We start from the raw sequence: 27,583 nt of genomic DNA on the forward strand, positions 1-27,583 counted from the left end.
AGGGTGGGGGTGTATTATAATTTTTTTTGTACAGCGCTTTGTGTTACAATATCATTGTATGAAAAGCGCTTTATAATAAAGTCTGATTGATTGATTGATTGATTGATTGATTGATTGATTGATGTTTCAATTTGAGAGAATGAAGAGAATGAGGTATGCCTGTGTGAAAAATGTGGAGAGGTGTCCTCATTTTTTTCTGAAGCTTATTAATACTTTTAACATCTATATTTTTAAATCTGTACATCACAGTAAACAAATGAAAATAACAGTGAAATGTTTTCAGAGATTGTGTTACCTAAAGCCGAATGTGGTCCTGTTTTTTGAATGTGTCAGATACTTCTGTGTGTGCACATACCAGTCATTACTGTCCTTACAGCAATTTAACATTACACACCCAATTAACCATCTTGCCTTGACCGAGACATTGAGGAGGAAGGACAAAAGCACAAATGGATACATTAGAATTGAACTTTTTTTTCTCATACTACCACAACTGCTCATAGGTGTATGTGACTCATGTTGTGTCCTTCATGCTGCATGAAAAAGAAGCACAACTGCCTGAGGAGAGGGTTTTAAAGAGCTTCTACTCTTCAAGAAAAGAATAGGAGTTTCTTGGAAAAGAAGTGCACTTTTTACATGACCTTTACAATTATTTATTGTCTGGGTCCAAGGGTGTTGTCAGAGGGACACATTAAACCTTGACAAAAGAGACTGAGAAGGGCGAGGACCGGCTGAGAACACACTGGCAAAACATCAGTGCATCCCTATATACTAGACATATATACTACTGTGTATTAGATCAAAATGCAGACTGACAGCAGCTGTTTGGCTGTTTACACTCATACACTCAACATGAGTCCCTTAGCGCTCTAAGGGACTGGAGCCAAGTGCCACACGCATGTGTTCCGCCTGTAACATCAGCGCGATAACCGAAGCTTTTTTATTGTATAATATTATTTTGATGGGGGGGGGCCATGGGGGGGGTCCAGGTTTAGTTTTACAGGGGCACTGGCCCCTGTTGGCCCCTCCCCAGAACCGCCACTGATGATAAACAGTAACATGTATCAGCTGTAGACTAACAGAACACGCTCTGAATCGCTGTGGAAAAGTAAACAGAGATAGTAGGGGGGGCCGGAAGCAGGCCACCGGCTGTCAGAGAGACCACACTACCCTTAAGCTTTTGAGAGGAGAATTGCTGCGCGACAAGGACACATTGACGCACAAGTATGTGGTGCTCATGTCTGCGTCCCCACTGCTGCGTAGGGTGATGCAGAAGTATAAATCAGCCTTTACTTCAGTCATTCAAAATTTAAAAAGCCTTTTCTTTTAACCTTACATATGAAAATCTTTGACTGTAGGAAACTGTATTACAGTTTCTATAATGGGATCAAATCCTGGCAACCCATGAACCACCTTTGTTGCAGTTTTAGATTGCGAGGCAATATAGATGCATGATGTAGCGCTCTTCCTACAGAGAGGAGAGTGTCTGTTAATCAGAACTGAATCAGCATTCCATCACAGGCTGTAAATCCCACATCAACACTAAGCTGTAATCACCATCAAAATTCAAACAGCACACTTCTGCTGCAGGGTGATTAAAAAGCATATTGTGTTCGACATAGTCATTTAAATGACATATGGTAAAAACATACATGGACAATATTCTGCACGGATTTGAGCACTCTAGCAGTCAATCGTGTGTCTAAGACTGAGAAAAGCAGGCTAATGAAAACACTCCAACCCCATAAATCCAAGTATGCACATATTCATACATACTGTGCACATTATACACACACATACACATACACAGAAACACAAAGACACAAATGGGGCTGCAGACAGTAGGGCACATTTGTTAGTGTACAGATATAGTATGCCTGCATGATAGATGAAGGCTGTAAAGAAGCTTTGCGAGATAAATCCAAAGCACAGCTGTGCTCTGTGAAACACACTCACACACATTCAAACACACACAAACACACACATGCACACATGCACCGAGATCCTGTGTAGGACAGGGCTTCACCTCGGCCACATGATCATCAGAGCATGGTTGAATATCAGAGGCTAGGACAGTTTGTTCCTTTTTTAACCTTCTGATTGAAAGTGACTCTCTCAAATACAGTTTATCTTTTGTATGATTGGATTTTGTTAACAGAAATTCCAAATATATAAGAAATGATTTGTCTGTCAGCATAGGAATAAATAAAAGGTTTAAATGGCTACGCAATCATTTTTTTTTCACGTGTAAACAAATAAATATGATGTTTTTTTCCCCATATTTAACATAGAGTATCACTATGAACTTAAATATCCTGGCAGTGCAGTTCTTAGCTTAGCCGCTCCCTGTGTCGCAGGACTTTAGCCCACTGACCGACTGTCACACTGACACAGTGGCTCTCAGGCCCCACAGTCATGTCTCACGCTGCAGGGCTGACCCGGGTTCACCTCAAACACTCCATCCTTCAGCAGCGCTAATTAGCTTAGGTCACTAACCCATTGGCACACAAGACTCCAGGCTTTGTGTGTTGACCTCAAGTAGCAATTCTGCCACTTCAGAGCTCATGAAACAGCACGCAGAGAGACAAATGAGCCTATCCCATGTTTTAAAATAGATCCAATCGAAGGTGTTGTGTAGGAAGCTTATGCAACATCCTAATACCAGGTTTACTCCTTCCTCCCTCTCACATATACAGACATAAGTTGTCATTTAAACTCACAGCACCAGCATTTCAGTTCGATATGCTGTGAAATAAGTCCACCATAGTGTTTCTAGGTTTTTTATGTAAAACAGTTTCATGAATTTATTGGAAATGCTAACACGTTGCAGAAATCGTACCAATCTTCCTAATTTATCAGAGGCTCACAGGCCATAAAGAACACTGAGCCCAATTCTTTAAGGTGTGTGATCATTCAGATAAATGCTCAGGTCATTTAAATAATTTTTAGAACCCTGCAAAGAGTAAACTCTCCAAGTTTTCATTAAGAAAGGGTAAAAATATGAGATAAATCTGAAAAGTGACACAGATTATTTGGGAGAGGTTCACATTTTCTTTTTTATTCCATTTTACAGCCCATCTTCCAATCTCTCAGATGCGTGGTCACTCCACAGACACCACAAAATGAATCAATATTCTCACACTGGCCATTTTCCTCTGACACTGATTACATCATGGAAACTCAAATGCCACTATAATATAAAATTAGGGTTGCAAAATTCTGGGAATTTTCAAAGTTGGAAACTTTCCATGGGAATAAACCAGGAATTTACTAAATTGAAGGTTGGCTCTTAATAGGGAACTTAAATACAGTTGGGGAAAATATATTTTAGCATAATCCTGACTAAAACAACCAGATTTCATGCAAGTACAGTTGAATATCTATGCTATTCCTCAATCACATGCACATAGCACACTGCTTACTGAAGGCTATTGAGACCTTGCCCCTACATGCACTTTTTATTTGCATGTTGAATGGGACTTTTTTGGAGGGAGAGGGACTCTTTTCATTTAACATTTTGAATGGGACTTTGTTGGGATTGTATTTTTGTTAATTTTTGAATGGGTTGGGTTGGGGGGATGAGTAATATTTAACTCAACATTTATATTTTGGACTTCAATGAAAAAATTGATTGTTAAATAAGATATTTAACACTTGTTAAACTTCAACTTACAAATAAATCTGTTTTAATTGTATCATTTTGGATGGATTTATGCTTGGAAATTATACCTTTCCATTAAATTACCAGTTAATTCCCATAAATTCCCATAATTTCCAATTTGGAATATTTCCAAAATTCCCCAGCTTAACTTCCCATTGAAATTTACCGGAAACTTTCCGGAAATTTACCGGAGATTTTCCACCCTTTTCAACCCTATATAAAATCAATATGCAAAGAGAGGGTAGTGAAAATCCGGAGGGACTGTGGATTTCATTTAAAGGTAACACAACATATTTGGGAGACATCTTTGTCCCAACATGTAACGTAAATCAACCCAATTTTTAACTCAGTTAGCTAGCCAACATTACTGTCGGCCAGCTAACATATCATTAACTAGCTCCCCATCATATTGTGCAAAATGATGGCGAGCATAAATTAATTATAATTAAAATAACTAATGTAATCCCCTCGTCAGGTCTTGCTTCACTCTGTTGGGATTTTATTTGGCATAACCAACAGCTAACGATACATTAACCTGCTTATTTACTCATATACTAACTAAATATATGAACAAGTTGGCACTAATCATGGATCTAAAGATGATTTTATTGAAAAATGATAAATTACTACAGCTAGAAGCTTGTCTCTTCATTTGAACTGTTGCTGGTGCTTCCATAGAAATGATATTCTTATCAGCCTCCTTAGGGGTCAAATCAACACAAACTTATCTCATGCTACTGGTCCCAGTTAGGCATCTGGGGATGAAGTATGGAAAGTGAGGCGTATGATATAAGGCTTATGGGTTTTGTTGTTTGGGTATAATTGCGTGTATTGTTTGTTTCTTTTGTCTTGTTTCTTTTCTGTTTGTGTAATCTGCTTTGTACTTGTTCTTCCACAAGTGGATTACCTTGCTGTATGTCACATTGGTGTTAAACACTCAAGCAGTCCTGTAACAGTGCCAAAGCCTATACTGTGTTGCAGTTTGTGGTTGCTTTGTGTCTGTTTTCTTCAATTTGGTCTTTTTCTCTCAGCTTCCTGTGTGTTTCAACATCCCTCATTAATTTACGCCTCTCGCTTTCTTTTCATCTCTGTTTATTGGTCATCCAATGAAACCTTTGAAGATCTTCACACATCTTTATAAAGATTTTCTTTTATCACTTCAAAGCTTTAAAAAAAAAAAAAAGAAGATATGTGCTATAGTTTGGCAATTGGACTTCTTCCACTGTTCAGCATTGAGAAACAGTTCCAAATTGAAGTTTATATTTCTGGCCCAGACGCCACCTGTGGCCGAGGTAAAGGGTAGTTCAGTCGACTGCTCAGCCTTGACACTTGGCTCTCCTCTGTCTGTGACTCCTGCAGCGTGGGCTTTAAAGACAACTTTAATGTTTTCTGGAACAGGAGGCATCTGTTCGGGGCAGACGGGCTTCACCTTAATAGATACAGCAGGCGTCTGCTGTCCCTTAATTTGGCACACGATATTGAGCATGTGCTTGTTACATCTAACGCTCACCACTACAAGCCTGCACCTGCTGACCGGCCCGTCACAGATAGATGTCCGCTAGGTCCTGAAGTCACCAACATTTTGGTTACACTTTTAATAGAAGTATAGGACTCAGACCCTAATCTATCCATTGATTCATTCATCCCTATCATTATTACAAACAGATGGCAACACAACACAAAAATATCCACAGGTACAAATTGATGTGATGTCATAACCGTTCCCATACATACAAAGAAAACTTTCCCAAAGAGCTTAAATATTACACTTTAAATGTTATATATCTTTGAAACTACACATTTTTATCAATGAGCAAATTCTAGATAATAATACTGACTTCATGTTTTAACATGACGGACCTGCAGTTCTGCTTGAAGCCTCACCACCAAACTATGAGTCCTCATGTTCTTTAAGACAAAGTAAAAGAGTCAGGGGGTACGGCAGCGTTTCTTTTCCCTAGTACGTTTTTAAAGACATTTTATTTGATTATTACATTTCTTTGATTATTGCTCTTTTATGTTTAGCAGTCCTTCCACACCATCTTAAACTTCTACAGACCCTCCAAATGATACTTGATTTCATGTGCCTCTGATTGATTGATTGATTGGAAGGTGTTTGTCATGCACCTTTCGTCTGAAACAGACATTTTTCCCCCTGCTGGTACAAGAGAGATTCGTGGCAATGTCTTACCGGATAAGATCCAGCAGAGCGTCAGCAGAGCTCGTCATCGGCTTCTTGCTTTCGTCTGAGTCCTCCTTCTGTGCAGCTCCACCTGGGTGGATGATGTAAACCATGACGATGCCCACTACCACCGCAACAAAGGTGGTCCAGAGGTAGTAGGAGATGGTCATGATGCCCAGACGGCTGGAGCACTTGGCATCCAAGGCAGCTAGACCTGACATCAAACTAAAGTACAGAGAGGAAGAGAAGAGAGCAGAGAGAAAAATAAAAAAGAAGATGAGGGTTATTATTAAAAAAATTAGAAAAGGACTAAAGAACTGCCTTTATTCTGCCTCCATTTTCAAAAGTGGACACTTTGAAAAATCTATTTTAATGTTCCGGAAGAGGCAGAGGAACATGTTTTTGTTCATATTTTTTTACAGATGTTCTGACTCACTGGCAGACTTTGAAAGTAATGAAATACAAATACTTTGTTTTCGTACTTAAGGAGAGTTTTTAGGTATCTGTATATTACCGGTGTCAAATTTCTCACCAGTTTCTCTCTTGCATCTTAAAAAAACAATTATTTTCAGTTTTCCTCATAGGTGTTCAAAACAGGCTTATTACTTCATCAAAAACAAAGTTTTTTGGTTGTTTCTGTTAAAGGTACAGTGTGTAGAAATGGTCACATTTGGCAGTGTGGGGCGGTCAGATTCTAAACTGAAACGCTCCCCTGCTTGCCCGTCCTGTTGGAAATGTTCCAGAAGCCACGTGGCCTTTGAGGACAAGAAGCTCCTGCGATGCATGATAAGTACAAGCCTTTAAGGTCTTACCACCAAAGACATCTATCAATACAAATTATTTTTACACAATAACATCCACTTTCTTCTTCTTCTTCCTCTTCTTCTTCAAAGTGGTGCATTTTCTGTAACCACTTATTGAATACAAAATGCTTATCACAGTTGGTAATTTGTCTGCTACTGCAGAGACAAGATGTTGTCCTCTGTAGAAAGGCTCATTCTAAGTTACCAAAAACAAAATGATTTTCATGATCAGGTGACTAGACACTAATTTAAACATTCGTATGAATTATTTATTCAATTTCTACTAAGTCTGGTCTGCTAAACCCAATTCCTCTGTATTCATTATAAGAACAATAAAATCTCACTAAAATCTCACAGTGTGTGTCAGCATGATTCTGCTATAACTGTGAACCATACAGGAGTACACAGTCCAACTTCCATACAACAGTATAAAGGATTTCTTTTTTATTACCTATCTCTTTAACTTATTGAGCTGTGTTTCATACTTAATTTGGATTGGTCAAAACCCTACAATGACGGCAAATCATTTTAGATAGCATATATCATATGCATCATCATACTTAGCTAGACTATTCTCCACTGTTGTCCCCAGTGGCAGATCGTGTCTACCAGCTACAATTGACTTGCACTATCCTGCTCTACTCTGGGAATCTGTGTTCAGCTCTGGAGTGACCCAGCACTTGGTACTTTGGTAATTATTGTGGTGATGACAAGTTAATTCTAACATTGTAACATCATATCAAATAAATTTGCAGAAAAGGGTTCTGGCACATTTCAACTCTGCCTGTTGGCGCTGATGCAAAAATGTGAATTTCCCTTATTGTTCTAAATTGAAAAACATTGTGGGGAAACAACATGGATGATTTTTTTTTAATAAAACCTTTAATTTGTGGAACACAAAACTTTTGATTCATGGCTGACCAGCCAACAGCAGTGGAAAGAAGAATAGAGGAGGGAAGCAGAGCAGAAACAGTCAAGGATGTTAAATCACCACCAGGAGCTGTGTGAATCAAGCTCAAACCACAACATGGCATTGGTTGACTGGATGAGTCGGAAGAATATGCTGACAGAAAAGTTAAGTGGAACAAGAGCTGATACAGGTGCTGCTGTTTTCTATATCCGTTGAGAATGCCAACAGAAAGACACAAATGATTAGACTCTACCTTGGATGAAAATGACAAGTTTAATATGATTTATAACAGTAAAGCAGGTTAATGTAATGACTATAATGAATGAAAATGTTAAATTAAATGTTGACCTGACCTGCAAATAGACTGATAAGAATACTGTTTCCATGGAGGCAGGATTCTAATTTGCATAACCACAGGCTCAATTTACATTATTCTGTAGTTATTACCCGGCTCTCTCACTGATATTCCAGCTGTGTAAAATGCTTGATTTTGTTTTGTCAAAACTTGTTGACAACCCCTTGACGACAGTTATTAACTTCACTCACATGAAGAATGCCAGAGGCAAACTGATCACATGTCATGTCAAATCAAATCCACGGAAAAGAGTTCTTGTTGATACCGTGGACTGTAAGGTGAGTTAAAACCTGTAGAGTCCATTTTTAACAAAACAGGGGTATTGTCTCACCGGGCCGGGGTTCTATTTCCCATACACACCTGCGAACCATACATTATCACTTACTTAGCAATCTTATACTCCACCTTCTAAACATAGATGTTACCATGAAAGATGTTAAATGATGAAAACATGTTAGCAGATGTGTTAATTCACAGACTGTGAAGATGTGTCACCACTCCTCAATTCACTGTAATTAAGCAGCGTTACAAGAGGGAGGCTGCAGCTGCTATGATTATTTTCCCTAGATAAGTACAGTGTGCTATTAATTAGTGTAACAGCTATGCCTCAATTGTGATGTTGGATTTACACAACAGAGCTACAGCAAACATAGCAGTGATAAGTTAATGAGCAACAACAAGACAGTTATCTTTATGAGATTAGTTGTCTTATCTTCTACCCAGAGTGCCTGTGTTTAGGTCTGATTGTTGATGACAAAAGTTTAGAACTCTGTTGGTTTGGCATTGAGAAGTAAGTTAGCAAGCTTTGCTATTAAAAAAGAGCAAAATGGCTGTGAACACGATTTCCTGTTTTTGCCATTGCGTCGCTGCCTAATGAGGACAAAAGAGCTGTAATGAGTGCATGTTTATAAAATCCCAACAATTATTGGGAAACCAGGGCTGTGATGTGATAGATGATTTACAATACTACAGAATCCAAATATGTTTTTTTTGTGTGCCTGGATATTTCAAAGCAGGAGTTATATATGATGAAATCTGTACTGTCTGTTGTCTGACAACAGCACTATAAATTGTCATACCTGGAGCATATCTGATCTTTGAATGAGACCACTTTGACACCATCAGAATGTGGAGTGAAGATATTTTGAATGCCACAAGTTGCATTTCTTAAGTCAGCTCATTGAAGCTCTAGAAAAACTGTCACCCCTTGTCATATCTATCAAATACCACTGCACCACATCCTCATTGTTGACCTATCATTTTGCTGCTGTCTTTTTAAATATAGCTCTCTCTCTTTCATGTAGTCAATTGATGCATTTCTTGTGTGCAACCTTCCGAACCAAAGCAAGGCTGTGAACAGGATTTCCTGCCTAATGAGGACAAAAGAGCTGTAATGACTGCATGTTTATAATATCCCAACAATTATTGGGGAACCAGTGCGGTGATGTGGATCATTGAACCTGGTACATCCGGTCACCCTTTTAAGCCAAGAGTAATATTCAGAGTGAATAAAGTGATGTTTTACATTACAGTCAATCATTTTCTTTAAGTTTTCTTTAACTAAAAACAGTTATGCCTCCACATCAGAAGCACACTTCAGAAAGAGCCACATCTTTAGGATAGTGGGTGATGGTGCTTATGGGAAATGCAGTCTTCAATCCAGAAAAACACAACTGATTTCACTCAAAGGTCATCACAGTGTCTTTAAATGGAGCGCCGCCTGCAAGCTAGTTCAGGCAGACAACTGGAGCTGCGCTCATTCATACTGACACTTCATCATCCTCCCTATCAGCTGATCTCAACATCCTCTCATTTGGCGGTCTATTTAAGCTTCAAGTGTCCCTGTCTCTGCCTCTGCTTTGCAAATGCTCCTGCTGTCCTGCTCAGTGCTGTGTGCAAACTTCGTACCAGCCTCCTCCCTGGCATCTACCTGCGGGCTCCAAGGGGGGGTTAGTCCTATCTCATTACTCCTAAATGTCTGCATTTAAATAATCTACAAGGACTAATAAGGTTCGGAGCCCATACGCCAAACAAAATACTGTATGCTGCAATAAACTTTATCTTAAGTAAATGTGAGTTGTCTGACTGAATTGAAGTAAAACTAGTTGAAGTTTTATACTCTTCCCAATGTTCAATCAGCTTCACATAGAAACATTGGGTAATGTTCGGATGTCCACCACACAGCTGCTTTTACCTTTTATATGGCTACTTTTTAAAGCCTGCAATTTATCACTTTGACTAGACGTTAGATCAGTGCTTTACCGGCCTTTTTATGCATTTCTCTGTACTTACACTTTAGCTAAGAATATAGAATTTTGCCATCTCTGCTCATGAGTATTCATTTGCTCTAAAAGCATTCAACAATCAAAGAAATAAGAGGGTTGTCATTAAAGACGAGGCTACAGGTTAATGACTCAAAAATTACAGATTCTGTGCATCTTTTCAGCTCTCGCTAAAGTAAGTGTTTGAAAAAAATCCCTTAATGGTGTCTCGAAGGTACCATGGGTAAAAAAACACAAAGATTCATGAAGTAAAACAGAATATAATTTAAGTTAGTAAAACTTTACAGTAAATGTTTTGAAAGGCTGCAGCTCACATTCATACTGATTTAACGCTGGATGTTGTGCAAAGCAACCTTTAATCAAGGCTTCAAATGAGAGACAGATCACTCAGGTTTGATATAATAGAACCACTTAGCAAAAGCCGTTTTTCATATAGAGACATCTTTTCTATGCAACATGCGCTCTGCTGTCTTCAATGAGGAATCTGTGGCACCCAGAACAAAGAAAGCGTCATCAAACCCGAAGAAATTATTCCTTAAATTTGATTCTCTTTGTCTCGCTCATTCTTTCTCTCCTTCTTATGAAATGTGAATATCGCCATTCAGAGCTTTGAACTCTTCACTACACATCACATCAAGCCTTGGTTAGTGTGATAAACAACTCTAATCACAAACAATTTGGCAATGAAAAATGTGATTTGCATGTAAATGGGCTGCTTTGAATAATCCTTGTGTTCTGAAATTCATTCCACAGTGCACTGATATGTCAAAGTAAAGATGCATTGATTCAACATGAGGAAAGCAGGCAGATGTCATTTAGGGGAAGGTGTTGAAGTGGAAGCGCAGCCGCAGGATGAGAGGAAGAGAGAAAGAGCGTGAAATGAGGAGATCTTTCCCCGTCTCTTTAGCTGGGGTGATAAGATTTTCTCCCTGTTTGAAGTGTAATCTGGTTCGAGTTGGCAAGCCTTAAGACGGGTCTACTGAGACTCTTTGTGCAGCCTCATGCTGACACACCTCCTGTTATCATTTTTGAAATGTTGCCTTACCCAGAGAGCCAACATCTCTTTCCCCCCACAGTCACATGGGTCGACTCATTGTCCAACGTTAGTAACTGTTGTCTACATGTTAACTAGTCTGGTACAAATAAAATATTCAACAAGATGCAAAAAAAAAAAAAAAAAAAAAGATAACAAAGCCGTTAGAGGTTGACTTGTTAAAAAGAAGTTCAGATTAATCTTTGTTTCTTACTACACTGCAGTCTCACGTGGAACACATTGGTCACATTTAGTTCAGCTCAGTTTAATTGGGAAGTTTCACACAGGGAAACAATGTTCCTTTGCTATATTTGAACAACAGTATTTTAAAGTGCACATTGCTTTTTAATCTTTTGATTTTTGAAAACAATGTCCCAAATATTTGTGCACAGACCACAACACAAAGGATTACTTGAGTGAGCCTTAATGCGCCTCAAAATAACTCCCTGTTGTTTGATAGAAAACTGACACATGTTCTTCAATGGAGGTGGAGATAGATTGTATTAATGAATAAATAAATATATAAATAAATAAATAAATAAATAAATAAAGCAAACAGGTAATTATGCGTCATAATATTGACCTTTTGCATGTGACGTCACAATTTTGTCACGCCCCCATCTGGACAGCAAAAGGGACATGTTAAGGAATGTTACATACTGGATGTTAGCATATGAATAAATCCACTTGTCCACAAACTCCACACTGTAATCGGTAATCTTCATTTTCATCCATGGTTATCTACTCCTGTGCGGTCGGGTGTACTAAAATGTAAGGGAAGGCTAATATAGACTTTTATCGTCTGCCAAAAGAATTGGAAAGGAGGCAAAAGTGGATTACAGCGATACAACGGAAGAATTGGCAGAGTTACTGTTATCAAGTGTAATCACAAAGCCTTAAATCTACCTAATAGATACCTGCAAATCATTTTAAGAAGCATAAAACACACCACATCCAATAGCATCACCTCACAGAAATGCGACTGGCTGATGCTAGTAAACGCCGTCAGGTGTTATAATTTGTAACCAGAGCCTGTTCACTGGTAACTTTGAACCAATGACATGAAGAAAACTGGAAGAGTGCTCGCAACTGGCTCTTTGCGTAGTTTTTCAGTAAATACCAAGCGGCAACCTCCGGTCTCAAACTATGAAACCCATGCAGAAGTGTTATAAACTGCAATACATTGAGAATCCGCTTGAGGCTGGCTGCAGAAACGCTGGAAACCACATAGACACCAATTCAAAAAAGACGATCTTTGCAGCATTAATAAACATGTTTACAGCCTGGTTCAAAAATTGGCTTGGGACTTTAATTTCTCTATCGGCACACACCGTACGGGGGTGAATTTTTTTCTAACGCGACGGTTCAGAAGATATTAAGATTACGAGTTTTTGCCCAAATAAGGACATGACTGACTTGACTCCCGGATGGGAGTACATAGCTGTTGCCTACGAGGCTCGAACTCCGCCTCTTTATGTCACACTATGCCTGGTTGATTTTCGCATTTCCAATATGGCTGCCGCCGTCAATTGGCTTTAAAACAGTGCTCAGGAACAGATGAGTGATGTCCCGGATACTACGTCCATTATTTGTATAGTCTATGGGGAAGATGTGAGCATATTTTGACATTTCAAGTTAAAAACTAAAATAAGTCCACCACAAACAAAACCTAAATAATGGTAGGCATCAAGGCTTAAGTAGGTGAATTATACTGTGTTACTTTCTGTTCCTCAAATGTAATTATTGTGTAAAACGAGTGGTAGCCTATTGTAAACACCGCTACTTCCAAAGTCCACTGTAGCAGGTGACGTCACAGCAACCATGTGGTTGCAAGTAATCAACATAATAAACAAATCTGAACTAGTCAAACATCAAAAATCTGATCTTTGAATGAAACCACTTTGACACCATCAGAATGTGGAGTTAAGATATTTTGAATGCCACATGTTGCATTTCTAAAGTCAGCTCACTGAGCCTCTAGAACAACTGTCATCCCCTTATCATATCTATCCAATACCACTGCACCACATCCTCATTGTTGACCTATTATTTTGCTGCTGTCTTTTTAAATATAGCTCTCTCTCTTTCTTCTATTCATTGACGCACTTCTTGTGTGCAACCTTCCACCTCCCCATCACCAACACATCTCATCTTTAATTCATTAAGTTGCCTGACTGAAATATGTATATGCATAACAAAGAATGATGATATGCCAAAGATTTGGTAATTCTCCAGCCAAATACTGAGTCCATGTATTTCAAGATATGGCATGGGGGCATATTTTGAGTTATTTATTTTAATGAGTATGTAATTTTATATTTCTGGACACACTTTGAAAAATAATCTCTGGATTCTCTGAGCTTTGGTGCAGTGAACTGCAATTTAAGACAGAGAGACATTTAGCAGCTAATCTACTAACTATCTAACTTTTTGCAGCTTTTATATTTAACAGAGGTAGACTGGGGAGGAACTTACCCAAACAATATTACAGTATGAGTAATAGAGACACATTATTGTCTAAAAATGTCAAGGAGCGGGAATTGTATGATGCCTTGGATTTTGGAGAGAAGTAGGTTCACCATTTAGTAGTGTGTCTCATTCTTTCATTAGAGTAATGAGACTCAAATTATCACACAGTTTATTGTAACAGCTAATGTACCACTGGCCAAATACTTTATACCAGCGTGCGTGCTGATGGATAAAACTCTGCAATGATGCTTTCAAGGGCTGCAAAGGAAACGATTTAAGTAGTGTCCCTAATGTTCATGACATTTTTCAGCTTATATACAGTCCTGTACATTGAGCTTCCTGGATAGTAAGCTGCATTGAAAATATGAAGTGATCTGCTGCCACAACAGTAGCTGCCATCAGTCACCATAAAGCTTTGCTTTGTGTTGACAGGATGAGGCTATAACATATAAAATGCACCTCGTCAGGAGCACAGTGTGACTGTTAATTATGAATTTGACATTTAACTAGAAAAATAAATAATTAGATGCATGCAGCATTAAAAAAAAAAATCCCCTGCAAATATTGTCCTCCATGTCAAACGTCATCTGAGAAAATGTGCGATAAGTATGATGCTAGAAGGATACTGCACAAGATCAAGGTCATAGTCTGATCCTTTAAGATCCTATTTCTTGTTTGAGACTTCAGATCTTGCATTTACTCAACAGGTGGAAAAAGATGCTTTTCCCTTCTGCTTTGAGTTTCTCCTCTAAATTATGATTTCATTATATAGACATGGAAGTGGTCTCAACCTTATAAATCTCATTAGCATTTCCACCAAAGTGCTGGCCTATTCCTGGAAATGCATCCATTAGGTGAAGCTGCCCAAATGTTGCTGATATACAGCTAATAGCACTCTGGTTAGTATGTGGCTCTATCCATCTTTTTATGCCAACAAGCTGTTTGTGTACATTTTCTAATTTGGTCATTTCATAATTACAGTAAAATCCAGATTATATGTCACAGTGGTATCTAAAATGCAGTCCAAAGGGATAAAGGCTGAAACGGTGTTCCTGTGTGAAGACTTCCATTGCATTCAACAAATCTGTGGTGTACTAAGAGGGAGGGCAGGGGGAGGATTGCCCCCCTTGGTGCCCTCTTGGATTCCCCTGCGGCAGATAAAAGATTATAAAATGCCTTCGCTGGTGACCTTTCAGTGGAAAACACACAAATGACTCTTGTAGCTGTCCTTCTAGTGGATAAAATGTAAATAGAGTGCCCTGGATGCCCCTTCCTCTCAATAAAATGTTAATAAGTGCCTTCTAGATGTTCTTACTGTGTACTGAATGTAAACAAGTGTTGTCTGGATGCCCTTTTACAGAGTAAAATGTGATAAAGTGCCCTGTTGGTGATTCACCCTTTTTTATGTCTGGTTGCCATGCAAGGTTTTTCAGTAAGATTTAAAAATCAGAAAGTCTTTTTTAATTTAATCAATTAATTCTAAGAAAATGTGGGAATAAAACAGATCAAATTTTACTAGAATTTAAGCTTTATTCAGAGAGTTGAATCATTTTTTGTGATTTTGAGTTTTCCCTTTACATTATTGAATTTCCAGCACACATGTTAACATAAATACCACCTATGCCTCAATATATTTAAATTAACTCTAAACTGTGAGTATCATGGGTTTCAAAAGGAGGTGCCATTTTTCTCGCCCGCTGCCTGAGTATTCCACTGCAGCAACATGTAGTTCCTAATCAGATGTTCGATAAACACACAGCCACACAACACAACATATCCTGGCTTTATGCCTCTGTGTTTCGAGTTAACTAGCTTTCTAGCTTGAAGCCACAGCTTCTTCTTCCTGTCCTCGAAAAAATGAACCCAGACTCATGCTGGCAGCCATATAACTTACCCAGTCTCCTGCAGACGCCACATTTAGCTGGAAGAAATGTAACACCCCCACTGCTATGTGTGATTGTCAGCAGGCTTTTACTTCTCAGCTTGAGCGGAGCTGAAGCCCTCCAGAAAAACCCTCAATTGCTTGTAGTTGAATATTGCTTTGATGCAGCATAATTACCATATAAAAACTCTCAACACGTACATTTTAACCATTTCTTTATATTTCCTCCGGGAAAGCCCAAATGTGATTAGCCTTTGGGAATATATTTCTTATTAGACTTCAGAAAACATTTTAATTATTCCATCCAAACCTCCAGCTTCTTCCTCTGTTTGTTTGTTGCTGGTTGAGATGTGATTGGAATTACGATACCAGAAGACACACAGCTTGTGTGAATAAACCAAACCCCCCCCCCGGTATATCGGACAACAAGTGCAGCCGCAGCAGTGATAACTAAGGGGCTTGCCCTGCAGTGGTCAGGGATTAGCTGACCTCCAGCGGGAAAAATCAGGACATCATAAGTAGAATGTCAAGCTGAGGACGACACAACGAAACATCAATCTTCTTGGAACAGCAGACAAGCTGTTTTAGCTCGATTGTTCTGCACTTTAAGTCCAGATGTTTGGTGCAGTCTGCAGAGTTGACATGGCTGTTTTTTTTTTCTCTGCAGCTCTTTGGAAAACTAGAAACTGCAGCAAGGGGATCAAACAGAGGACAGAATTATATTTTCTATTGAAGGGGATTTACCTCCTCACCTCCTCCTGACTCTGTGCATTTAAATCTGATAATAGTATCTCTGCATCGTGTTGTACTCTTGATGGGATCTGTCCATCTTCCCTTTCTTATCTTAAATTACTGCTGTATATAAATTGACAGGTGGTCGCAGACACAGAACTAAGAAAACATTTGAAATGCAAATTTCAAATACAAAAGGCCTGTCATTTCTGTTTTTTTTTCAGTCTAAGGGAATATTAATAAAATCCTCTGCTGATTAATATCAGCTTATATTAAAGCTTCTGTGCTTAATGGAGTTACCTCTTCTTTTCACACGAGCGCTTCTAACAGTTTTAATGTGGGTTGTATTTTGTACGCCAATGAAGATTGTTTAAGTAATCTTTCAAAATTTTGACAATGTTGATTGGTTTGTGAACAAATAATCCTTAAAATTACAAAAGCTTAACACCATGTTATAGATTTACTTTTTGTTACCTGACCACTTTTGGTTTGACTCCTTGAACCTGCAAGCCGCAGAGACTTGGTTTACATTGATCACTAATAATCAGAATAAAAATGATTCATGTGAATACCTCTATCGGAAGAGACTGGTCTGATTGGGAAGGGGATGATGCGTTTCTGATTTGGTAATTGTCTAAATGGATAAATTGGACACATTGTGGTAGCAAACAAAAGCGTTCAGCACAACTTTTTAGCTGAAGACAAAGAAATTACTCAGTATTGTTTAAAATCTCAATGGTAAAAGTTTCAATGATGATATGAAATTGAGACATCCACAGTTCTAATCAAATTTCTGATGTGAGGGGGAGAGTGGCAGATTTCTTTCTGTACACCACCCACCTCCAATGGTCACTTGTTGTCTTTAGTTTGGGAGTCTCAATCAAGCCAGCATCCACAAGGTCTATATATACTCTAACATATCACCATTTCATTTCTATAGATGACTATTAATCGATGAGGGAATAGAGCTGGTACAATCCAGAGTTGCCTGCTTACTTTTCAGCTCCAGGTGGTCCCACATGCTTTGCTCTGCAGAGCAAAGTGGATGATTGCATTTCACAATGAATAGGGTAACATTTTCAACTGTGCTTGTGCTTGCACCTAATGTTTAGAGTCGTACCGTTTAAAAAAAAAAACGATTACTTTATTTCAAACTAGGGCTGTCAACAATTTGTTTTCTGAATTCAAAGAAGTTGCTGAATTCAGTAATGAATCTCGATTAATCACATTTTAAATCTGTATTTAGAGTTCCATTATGGTCCATTTGAAAACAGCTTTAAAGCCCATATTAACAATGTACAGTGAATCTCACCAGTGTCTTGATTTGAGAATCAAATGAATGCAATACAATTCACTTCAGTATTTAAATAAACCCTTCACTGCTACACAGGTGTGGTGTGACACCGTGGCTTCAATGTAGAACACAACTTTTGTGCATGTACCTAACTTCCAATCAGAGTCAATATGGTGTTCAGTTATTCCACAATCATTTTGATTACTCACTGACGTCCAGTAAGCCCTGGTTAATGTTGCATTTTTTAGGGGTTTCAGTTTTGTTGCTCTCCATTTCACAAAGGTCCTGTGTGCATGAAACTATTGTAACCCATATGATAGGTCATAACATGCCAGCCTGAGGTTTTCTATAGACCTGAGTCTTCCCCTATGTTGAAGTGTGAAATGTTCAAAACATCCTTATATTTATCATTTAACTACAGTGTGCCATAGGGGAAGAGTAGAGAGTAATCTAAAAACATGAATGTATTCATTTTGAACATCACCATGAAGGATGTCAGCCCATTTTGAACACATCATGTGCTATGATGCAGTGACAGTAGTGTTATTTAACAACAGGAGAAAGGCTGAAGGACCTCTGTCCTCTTAGGCAATTTCCTATCAGCGGAACACCGCAATAAATGTGTTTATTATTTCAAAATGCAAAGAGAGGTTGGAATGAAGAAAAATTTCACCAAAGCTCTCAGCTTTGTCCTTCTGCTATCTGGCCCAGACGAGGGAGAGCACATTGGTGCTTTAGAGCGTCTTCCTGTAAAATTACTTCTGTTTGTACCAAAGTTGGAATTGTGGGATTGAATGGATCGCACTAATTAAGCATTCAAACCACTCAGAGTGCCTGAAACCACTCAGTCTAATAAAACATTCAGTATTGATGGCTTCAGGAGCAATTGAGGACTCTGATTCAAATGTCAACTTGCCAATTACAGGACAACCAGCCCGACTCGTGAGCTACAGCCACTCCATCATAAGTGGTGCTCTTCAATGACTGTCGGTTCCTCAATATCAGCCATCTGCCACATGTCACATATACATAGCCATGTAATGCATAACTAAATAACAAAAATTGATTACAGCAAATTTAAAACCAAGCTGTGTGTATCCAAAGCTTGATCCGTAAGGCAACTGGACTGATAGAAATTCTTGAAGACGCTTCACCTCTCCTCTGAAAGGCTTCTTCAGTTCTGACCAGACTAGGGAAGAGCTAGAAAATATAAGCCTCTAACAGTCGTGACTCGTGGGTGTGTCCAGGAGTCACAAAAGGGTCCTAAGTAGGGTTGTTATCCTAGTTCCTGGCAGTTGTTCTCCTATCACCTGACAGTCGTTGTGTGTATTTAGGATACCTGTTAACTTCTGTTATCTGAGTGTGTCAAAACTAAATCTGTCCTGTCCTTTTCATTTTTTGGACAATTTAGACACTTAATCTATTTGTTTTTTTCATTTATCTGATTATTTTCCTTTTTTGTTGGTATTTGCCTTTTTATAACTGGTATCACCTTGTTTCGATGGTTATTGAATTAATTGGCTTATATTTGTTAGGCATTTTCGATCTTGGTTTTAAAGTGCTGTATATGTTATGTTATTTTTCTTATCAAAAAGATAATACATTACAAAATACAACTTCAATTGTTCAGCTGCTTCTCCTTGTCCCTGATAGAAATATGAATTACTGCCCTCTTGATACTCATCCAGTGTCCACTCAGGGATCTCTGTCCTTCTGTGAGTTAACTGAGTCAAGGTGGGATTACAACGCATCCCCTGCCATGTGAAGCAGAGAAGGAAAGGTTTCAAGCACACGTACAGCAGATCTGCTCCAAGATTTTTGGACCATATGGGGCTTACAGTCTTCCCTGCTTCCCCTTCGTTTAGCTAGAGCATTACAGTAATCCTTAGTCTAGATGAAAAAAATAAGGCTGAGGCTCCTTGGAGAGGGGTTATGTATAAGGACCATGTGGTAGTGACACCATGGCCTTTCTTTGTCACTCAGTGGCGCACACCCGTGCTCTACTTCATAGAAACATCACTGATTGGTGTTCCAGTTTATGTAAGGTGTCATAAATTCACACTCTGACAGCTGTATTATTTGACTGGCAGAAGGTGTGAAGTTTTGCACAAGAAGCTCTGCACTTCTTTGACTATTCAATACAACTAGAGTAGATGAAAAATCTAACCAATCAGCAATAGCCCAAATAATCTTGGCTAGGAAAAATGTGCTTCAAATCCAGAAGCAGTGCAAACACTTGCAGAAATCTAAATTAAATTAAACAATTAGAACATGCAAAAGTCAAAGCAACTGCATTGCAACAAATGTGCTACCAATGCCCAAAGACACCAGCAGAAAAGGTTGCTATTAGAAAAGAGAGAGGGAGGAAGACCCGGCAGTGAACCTCTTATCATACTACACAACAACAGACAACGCCGAAGAGGAGAGAGCTGGGCCTCACGGCTACTATGCGAAAACACAACTTTGCAAAAGCCCAAACAACTTTTATTGAGAAAGAGTTTCTGATGGACAACAAGCTGCACTAAAGTTACTGCTTTTTAGTGTAGTTCATGTTCACCATGACTCAGTGAGTGACCCATGCAGCTGGCAGCACTGTTTGCAACTCTGCTGGTAGCAAGGCTCCGAGTACAAAGTGCAGGTTAGCTACAATGCTTAATAAGCCCTGTAGCTAACCTACTGTTACTTTAAAGTACTACTCAACACCCCCTGGAAGCCTGGAGCACTGCCCGTTATAATCTCTGTGCTGCTGTTTTATTAGATTTTCAGTGTTTTTGCTGTTTATGAAGTTATTCTGTTTATTTTAGCACTTTTCTTCATGCACTGTTTTCATTGCTGCATTTGTTTCAGACTTCTGTATTTGTCTATGAAATTGCATCATTTCATAATGAGCAATTGCATTTCTCCAAAGATTAATGACATTGCAGAATGGTCAGCCTTGTTGGCCACCATAGACAACTGCTTCATTACAATATATGCCTACATTGCATTACACATCCATAGACTTGCCACAACACTAAGCAAATGGAGAATGTTGACACCAGCCAAGGCCAAAGGTCTTTTATGATATAATAGTCTGCAGACACAACCATCAACAAGTTTCAATGTCTTTATAAAACTCTGAGAGTTAGATACACAGCTGTACAGAAGTTTTTTTTTAAGGAAAACATGGGTTAGATGAATTACTTTTTATTTGTGATCTTGCATTTTTTTGATCAAACCTGCTTTTGTCAGCTCCTCTTTCATCAGAGAGCTATAGATTGCTTCTTCTTCGGTTGGTTACACCTTTAATTTACCTGTTCATGAGTTGGATTCACTGTTATTTCCTTGTTTTAACTTGGATATGTTGTTAATTGCCTCTTTCATTAGTTAAAAACAGTGCTGATTGCCTGTTCTTGAAACAGATCAGTCATCAACTGCTCATACGTGAGTAGGATGCAGATCAAAGTGCCTGCTCTCGAGTTAAGCCCACTTGTATTTGCTTGTTTGTAGGTCGGGTGCTAAGAGCTTGTTTTGATTCATGACAGTTGTGTGTGCATGTTCATGTGGATGTAATATTTATTGCTTGTTTCTGAGTCAGACATACTATCATTACAGTTCCCAGAGTCAGAGTCAATGCCGTATATGTAATTGAGTTGAAAACACTATTGACAGCTTGTGCTGGAGTAGGATACATTATTAATTTCCTTTTCCTAGGTGTATTGGCTTTAAATTTTAATAGGTATGTTTTTGGCTGTTACTGCATCACTCCACCGTAGAAATCACTTCTTGCAGTCCCACTGACGATCAGCAACGAATACATAATACCTTTTGCGGAGGTGATGACATACACTGCTCTGTAAGAAACATGCCCTCCATTTTTTCTCGGAGGAACTTTGTCTTTCAAATGAATCTTTAGAGGATGTGCTAATAAGGCTGCAACCTTACCAAGCATTAATATAAATGCAGGAAATATTCATGAACATGCCACACGAAGGACTTGGTCAACCAGGAGAGCACATAACTGATCAATTGTTAAAAAATATTCAAGAAAAACTCTGTTAATACAGAAAATGTTCAATTTATTCATGAGTCAGAAGCCCCAATGATTTCCTCTCATGAGTTGAATCCATATAAATTGCTAATTTGAGACTCAGATTTGTGTGGATAGCTTCTTAATACAGCTGATCAAAACTGAATGAGTTCTTCCTCACAAACTGCAACACCTCTCCAACAAGTATAAGAAAATTAATAAAGTTGTTTTCCCATAACCCTACTGAGAACTGCGGCACCGTTTTATTTATGTTATATTACATTATTACCCAGCTGTCTTATTGATCTTCCGGCTGTGTAAGATGTTTGATTCTTCTTGAACTAAACCCCCTGACAGTTATTAACCTTCACTAACATGAGCAACACCAGAGGCAAACTGATCACACATCATGTCAAATCAATCCACAGTTAAGAGCTCTGGCACATTTTACTTCTGCTTGTTGACACCATAGACCGTAAGGTGAGGTAAATCCGTTAGTTTGAGCTCGCATCTTAACAATGTGACTAAAACGTTAGTTTCGGTAAGCATGCTAAATCTGCAGGCTACGGACATTTTTGTATCGGATCCTGTCCAGCAGTATTAGCAACGGCAGCGGAGCAGGCGCTCCCTCTGTCTCTTATTCTCCTCTATCCCTCTTTCCAGACCCAACTCGGTCGAGGCCTGATGGCTGTCTAACATGAGTCTGGTTCTGCCTGAGGTTTCTGCCTGTTAAAAGGAAGTTTTTCCTCGCCACTGTAACTAGCTAAATATTGCGATGTGCAATGCTCATTATGGATTAAAGTGGGGTAAGACTGAATATTACCCTGTCTTGAAGTTGGCATAGAGTGGTCTAGACCTCCTATGTTTGTGAAAGCGTCTTGAGATAACTTCTGTTGTGATTTGGTGCTTTTCAAATAAAGATTGATTGATTGATTGATTGATTTATCGATCATCGATGATTGGTTGATTTATTGATTTATTGATTGATTGATTGATTGATTGATTGATTGAATGAAACTGAAGGTTACCGGTGGCTAAAAAGAAACTTAAAGAATGAGCGGTGGTGGTGATAGCAGCAGTATGAAAAGTTGTGACAGTTGCCTCGTTTATCTTTAAAGGTGTGTTAACCGCAGAGCTCAGGAGAGAGGGAGAGCTGAATGAGGACAGTTTAATATTAAGTTGACCGAAACAGAATGCAGAATCACAGGGACTATTTTTCATAATCTATATATGAATAATTTTAAATCAATAAAGTATTCTTTTGATCAATGTTTTTTTTTTTTGCTAACATTTCTGTATCTCAGGATGATGTATGTTTAGCAGGTAGTTACTGAAAATAGAACTCCTTCAAGGTATGGCTCTTGTCTCACTTACCTGCTAAGCATACATTATCCCTTACTTAGCTAACGAAGTATTAGGGTCAGGTCAAAGTGATACATTTTACATTTTTAAATAAAGTTGTTTTAAAAGTGAAGGTTGTTACATTACAAGAATGACATTTTTAATGATAAATAATAATAAATAAATAAATATCAACAGAGAGGCAGCCTGTTATCTTAAGTATCAGGTCTCTAAAAAGTCTGTGCAAGAAACTTTGTGGGCAGCCTGAACAGGCATCTCATCCACTTTATTACAACTTCTTTTGTCGTGATATCACAACTTTATTCTCACTATATTATGACTTCATTATTGTGAAATTATGACTTTGTATAAAATCATAATCATATTTTTGTGTACGATTTTTAACTTATTCATGAGTCAGATACCTGATTTGTTGTTTGTTCGTGAGTCAGATGTTTTATCCAAATCCAGTGAGCACCAATCAGGATTTCAAGGTTGAGATTTGATCAAAAGCAAAGTGGGATCCAGACCTCATATCAACCATTTTCAACTTGCTAAACTTCAGTTTCTACATCACAGAAACACATTTTTGTTTGGTAATCATAATAGAGTGTTTATTTCATGGGTGAAAGGAGGGTGGAAACTGATCACAAGATAATTTTCATGTTCATGAATTGTTAGTCGTAATGTTAATCGTTACAAAGAATCTTTCCAGTTGAAATTTAAAAAGTTTGTTCTTCATGTGATTCTACTCCTCTCTAGAAAGTTCATGAAAATAAGGCCAGTAGCTTCAAAATGATCCTACTTTGAAACAGCACCGAGATTATACCCACTTTGAAGTACATAATGAAATACAACAACTTCAAAGTATCATGCATTTTTGTCTTCAAAGCTTTTTTTTAAATCCCTTGCTAGTTAGTAAATGTCAAATTTGTGCTCATGATGGAGAAATAAGTTTGAATAATTTGTGTAAAAGGCATTAGTTACTCAGATTTGGGTCAGTGTGTGTTAATAATTAGTGGAGAACACTCAATGGCTCTTATCGTTTACCAGCAGTTCTAAAAGAAAGGACTGTCACCTCACTGACAAGCAAGGAAATCTGACTCACTGCTGTGAAAAAGGTGAATGACGGTGCTATTACATGCGTTATTAGTCATGTATTGATTCAGCATTGTTGGACAGTATAATGTAACAGAACAACCCAAAGTAAAAAAAATACAGAGCACAGAAATATTTACCATGATTTACACAATTAACAAATGACTGATCTAGTGATTTCATGATTTCATGTAGGACTTCAGGCTCTAAGTTTGGGTTACTGTATCCTTTATGTCCATTGGTAGGAAATCCTCTCTGTCCTGCTGTACACTGCTGAGTGTTTATCTGTCTCTCTCTGTATGCTGAGATTAAGAAAACCAATTCACTATAAACCCCTTGTTCATCCAACGCCGCCGCCTGACCTGCTGAGCTGACCAATAACATGCAGCAGATAGGGTTGTGTTGGTTTCCGTGTCCCAGAAAGGGGGATACACAAGAAATCTATTTGTTCATAGGCAAAATCAGCAGGCAGAAAAATAAATGATGAAAATAAGATGTGATACAACACACTGCATGTATGCTCTTTCTGCAACAAGGTGTGCTGTGCTCATGGTTATTTTAAAAGACAAAGGTTGGAAGAAATCTCACTTTGTCTTCCTCCTATTTGCCTTTTCATATCAATTAATTTGAAATCCATTCACAAAAATATACAGTGTTTTCAGTGACCTTCTTTAAAAGTTCCTCTTTATTTCCCTGTTTAGCACTGCTTACTCTCACTGGCAGTTTGTGCACTATTTGGTTCAATAAAAAGTTACTGGAGAAGGAAAGTTAAACCTCCAAACCCTCAAGCTCAATACAAACCATTACTATTTATGTCCCTTTACTGAAGCTGTTTGCAGTCTGGAAGAAGAAAGTTAAATGATGCAACTCTGCAAAAAAATTCTGCAACAGCTACCTCCAATTTGGATATTAGCCTGGAGTGTCCATCTGTCCTGATTTGACTGAAACTATCCAGTTTTTAAACTCCATGTCCCAAGTCCAAACAAATATCAGAAAACATCAACATGTTCTGGTTTTGAACAATCCCTGTCCTGGCCATAACCTAAAAATACCAAAACCATGCTTGTATATTTCAAGTGAGGAAAGTAGCTATTGGCTGTCGTAAAAGTCGCTAGAAGTCGCTAAATGATTTCATCACTTAATTTGCCGTTTAAATCATAATGGACGCTGCAGGAGAGACGTGTAGCGTTGAGGGATAGACAGAAAGAGAGTAAAAAACACCCTAAATATGTTTACAACTACACTTAGGAGCCCACAACAAATGAAAGTAAAACGTGACATTTTTCAACCATAACATTTTCTACAATTTTATTGTATCCTATCTTCATTAACTATCTAAATGGATCAAATAGAGAGAGTAGGAGGGATCAGCCAGCGGTGTCTTTGTACATGTGTGATACATTTGCACTCTGAATGCTGAGGGGTTAACTCTGCCTGCTCTGAATGCAGCTAGGAGGGACTCAAAGCAGCATCCACTGTTCTTTGAGAACGATACATGCTTTCACGTCAGTCTCCAAAAGTCTTCATTTAAAACCAGAAAAAGTCGCCAGATATGTCGCTCGTCACTTTTTTGAAAAAGAGTCGCTAGAGGGGTCTGAAAACTTGCTAAATATAGCGACAAAGTCTATAAGTTGGCAACACTGTTTCTGCCTCATCACAGCTAGACTCTGGGACATCTTTTCTTCCATGTATTAGTTCTAAAAGATCACTGTATCACATCCTGTGTTGTGTAAAGGGCTTACTGCATGCCTCATCTACAGCTTTCAAAGTTTTCTCTGTGGTAGCTTCCAAAATCAGCTGCTGTTTATGTTCCTCTTTTTGGTCTTCCTGCTGAAAACTAGCCAACGTCAAATTCACTGGCCTGCATTGATATGTTAGCAGTTAGTGAGCCAGAATCTGATTGGAGCAGCTTTCCTAGGAATAGTCTAATAATAAGCTGTGATTTGTTGCTATAGCCCTTTAGATATTTCAATCTTACCACTTCACTGTCACACCTCTCTGACAGTTATATAAGGTGAGATATAGTGAGAGGTGTGATGGTGGGGCAAAGCTGTGCACCTTGAAGTTTGAATCACTTTAATTCCCAACAATATGTTGCTGAGGACATCAATTTAATTAAATAAATTTAATTGGCTGCACATTTTTAAATGCTTTTGTGATCAGATGTTCTCTTGAAACTAAAGTGAAAATATGCTTTAGCTACACAGTTTCCAAAATGAACCTAAAGACATGTTTAAAGCTAGGGTTGGTAGTCATGGAAAACTAGCATGAATTTGAATGTAGCATGTCCTCAGGACTCCGTCTACCCACCCTCGGAACTCCTCCAAAACAACACCCACCATCATGATCGTGACTGATTCCAAACCGGTCCTCAGCACATTGTTTGTGTTTTGCACTACGTCAACTCATGTCTCACTCAGTGGTAAGAAAACACCAAAACATTATCATAGTGAAACACAAACAAACATGAAATGTATGTGCAGGAGGCGGGCAGAACGGCAGGACAGGATTTGATTGGTTTCATAAATTGGCTCCACAAGGCAGGGATTGGTTGGTGTTTTCCCAGGTTTACTCCGGCTGTAGATAGCGGCTTTTTTTCACTCTTTATTAAGAACACATTATGTATTGATTGCCATCGAGACATAAATATCATTTTAACCAGTATAACAAAAACTGTATCTAAATCTATACCAACCCCAGCTTTAATCAGAGAACATGAAACACTTGATCTCACTGGTCTGTTTACTGCTAGTGATTAGTTGTATAGATATATATAGATGGAGATCTTGGTGAATACTGTTATTAATCAAGCTCTTTAAAATTAACATCTTGCAGTGCAACCTGCAAAACACATTAGTCTGCATTAAGCTAATTTTACGCTCAAATTGTAAGAGCACTCCTGGTGCAGTCTCACCAAGAACACTCTGACTCAAAGTAAAAAGGCTAGAAGCACTTCAATTTGTGGCAATGCCATTATCAGGCACTTTACGCTCTATTAACTGGTGCTTTCTCAAGAAAATGACACTAGCTCATTTCATCTCCATCCTCTTCTTTTAGTAAAAGCAATCCTCTGAATTATCTGTCTGTGTGGTCTTACTGTCAGACAGACCCCACTGCTCCTTTGGCTGAGCAAAATTTGAAAGCAACGAGACAGAACATTGATCCTCCACATGCATGCTTATCTGCAATCACACATAAGATGAATCAGAGGCAAGGTGCCAAATCTAAACACGCTACATGCTATTCCAAGAAGAGCCACATCGTACATGTGAACATATGTTTGAGATTCACAAATTCTTTATCTTCTTTTCAGATGGGAAAATATATATGTAACATGCAGAAGCCATCTTCCATACCAATTATTCCCTAAACACTGTGAAAGGAGATACCTGTTGTAAAATCAGCAAGTGCAGTCAGTGCAACAGTTCTGGAAATAGACACTCACATCACAGAGTATTGTGAGGCATCGAGAGGGACATGAACCCATTTACACCTAACAGCAAGACTTCACACAAGGGCAGACGCAGTTACA

The 27,583-nt window shown here is 38.5% G+C and overlaps 1 protein-coding gene across 1 annotated transcript in view; it reads right to left on the reverse strand.

The window, feature by feature from the left end:
- Positions 1 to 27,583, reverse strand: part of slc1a7a (solute carrier family 1 member 7a) — a gene marked incomplete at its 5' end in the record, with an annotated part of 66,686 nt that overhangs the window by 16,265 nt on the left and 22,838 nt on the right. Inside the window, one exon of the mRNA XM_034702191.1 lies at positions 5,853 to 6,068. Coding sequence (XP_034558082.1) covers positions 5,853 to 6,068 — 216 coding nt within the window. The remainder of the gene's footprint in view (positions 1 to 5,852; positions 6,069 to 27,583) is intronic.

The sequence above is a fragment of the Notolabrus celidotus genome, chromosome 15, assembly GCF_009762535.1.
Source record: "Notolabrus celidotus isolate fNotCel1 chromosome 15, fNotCel1.pri, whole genome shotgun sequence".
In the NCBI taxonomy this organism is placed as follows: domain Eukaryota; kingdom Metazoa; phylum Chordata; class Actinopteri; order Labriformes; family Labridae; genus Notolabrus; species Notolabrus celidotus.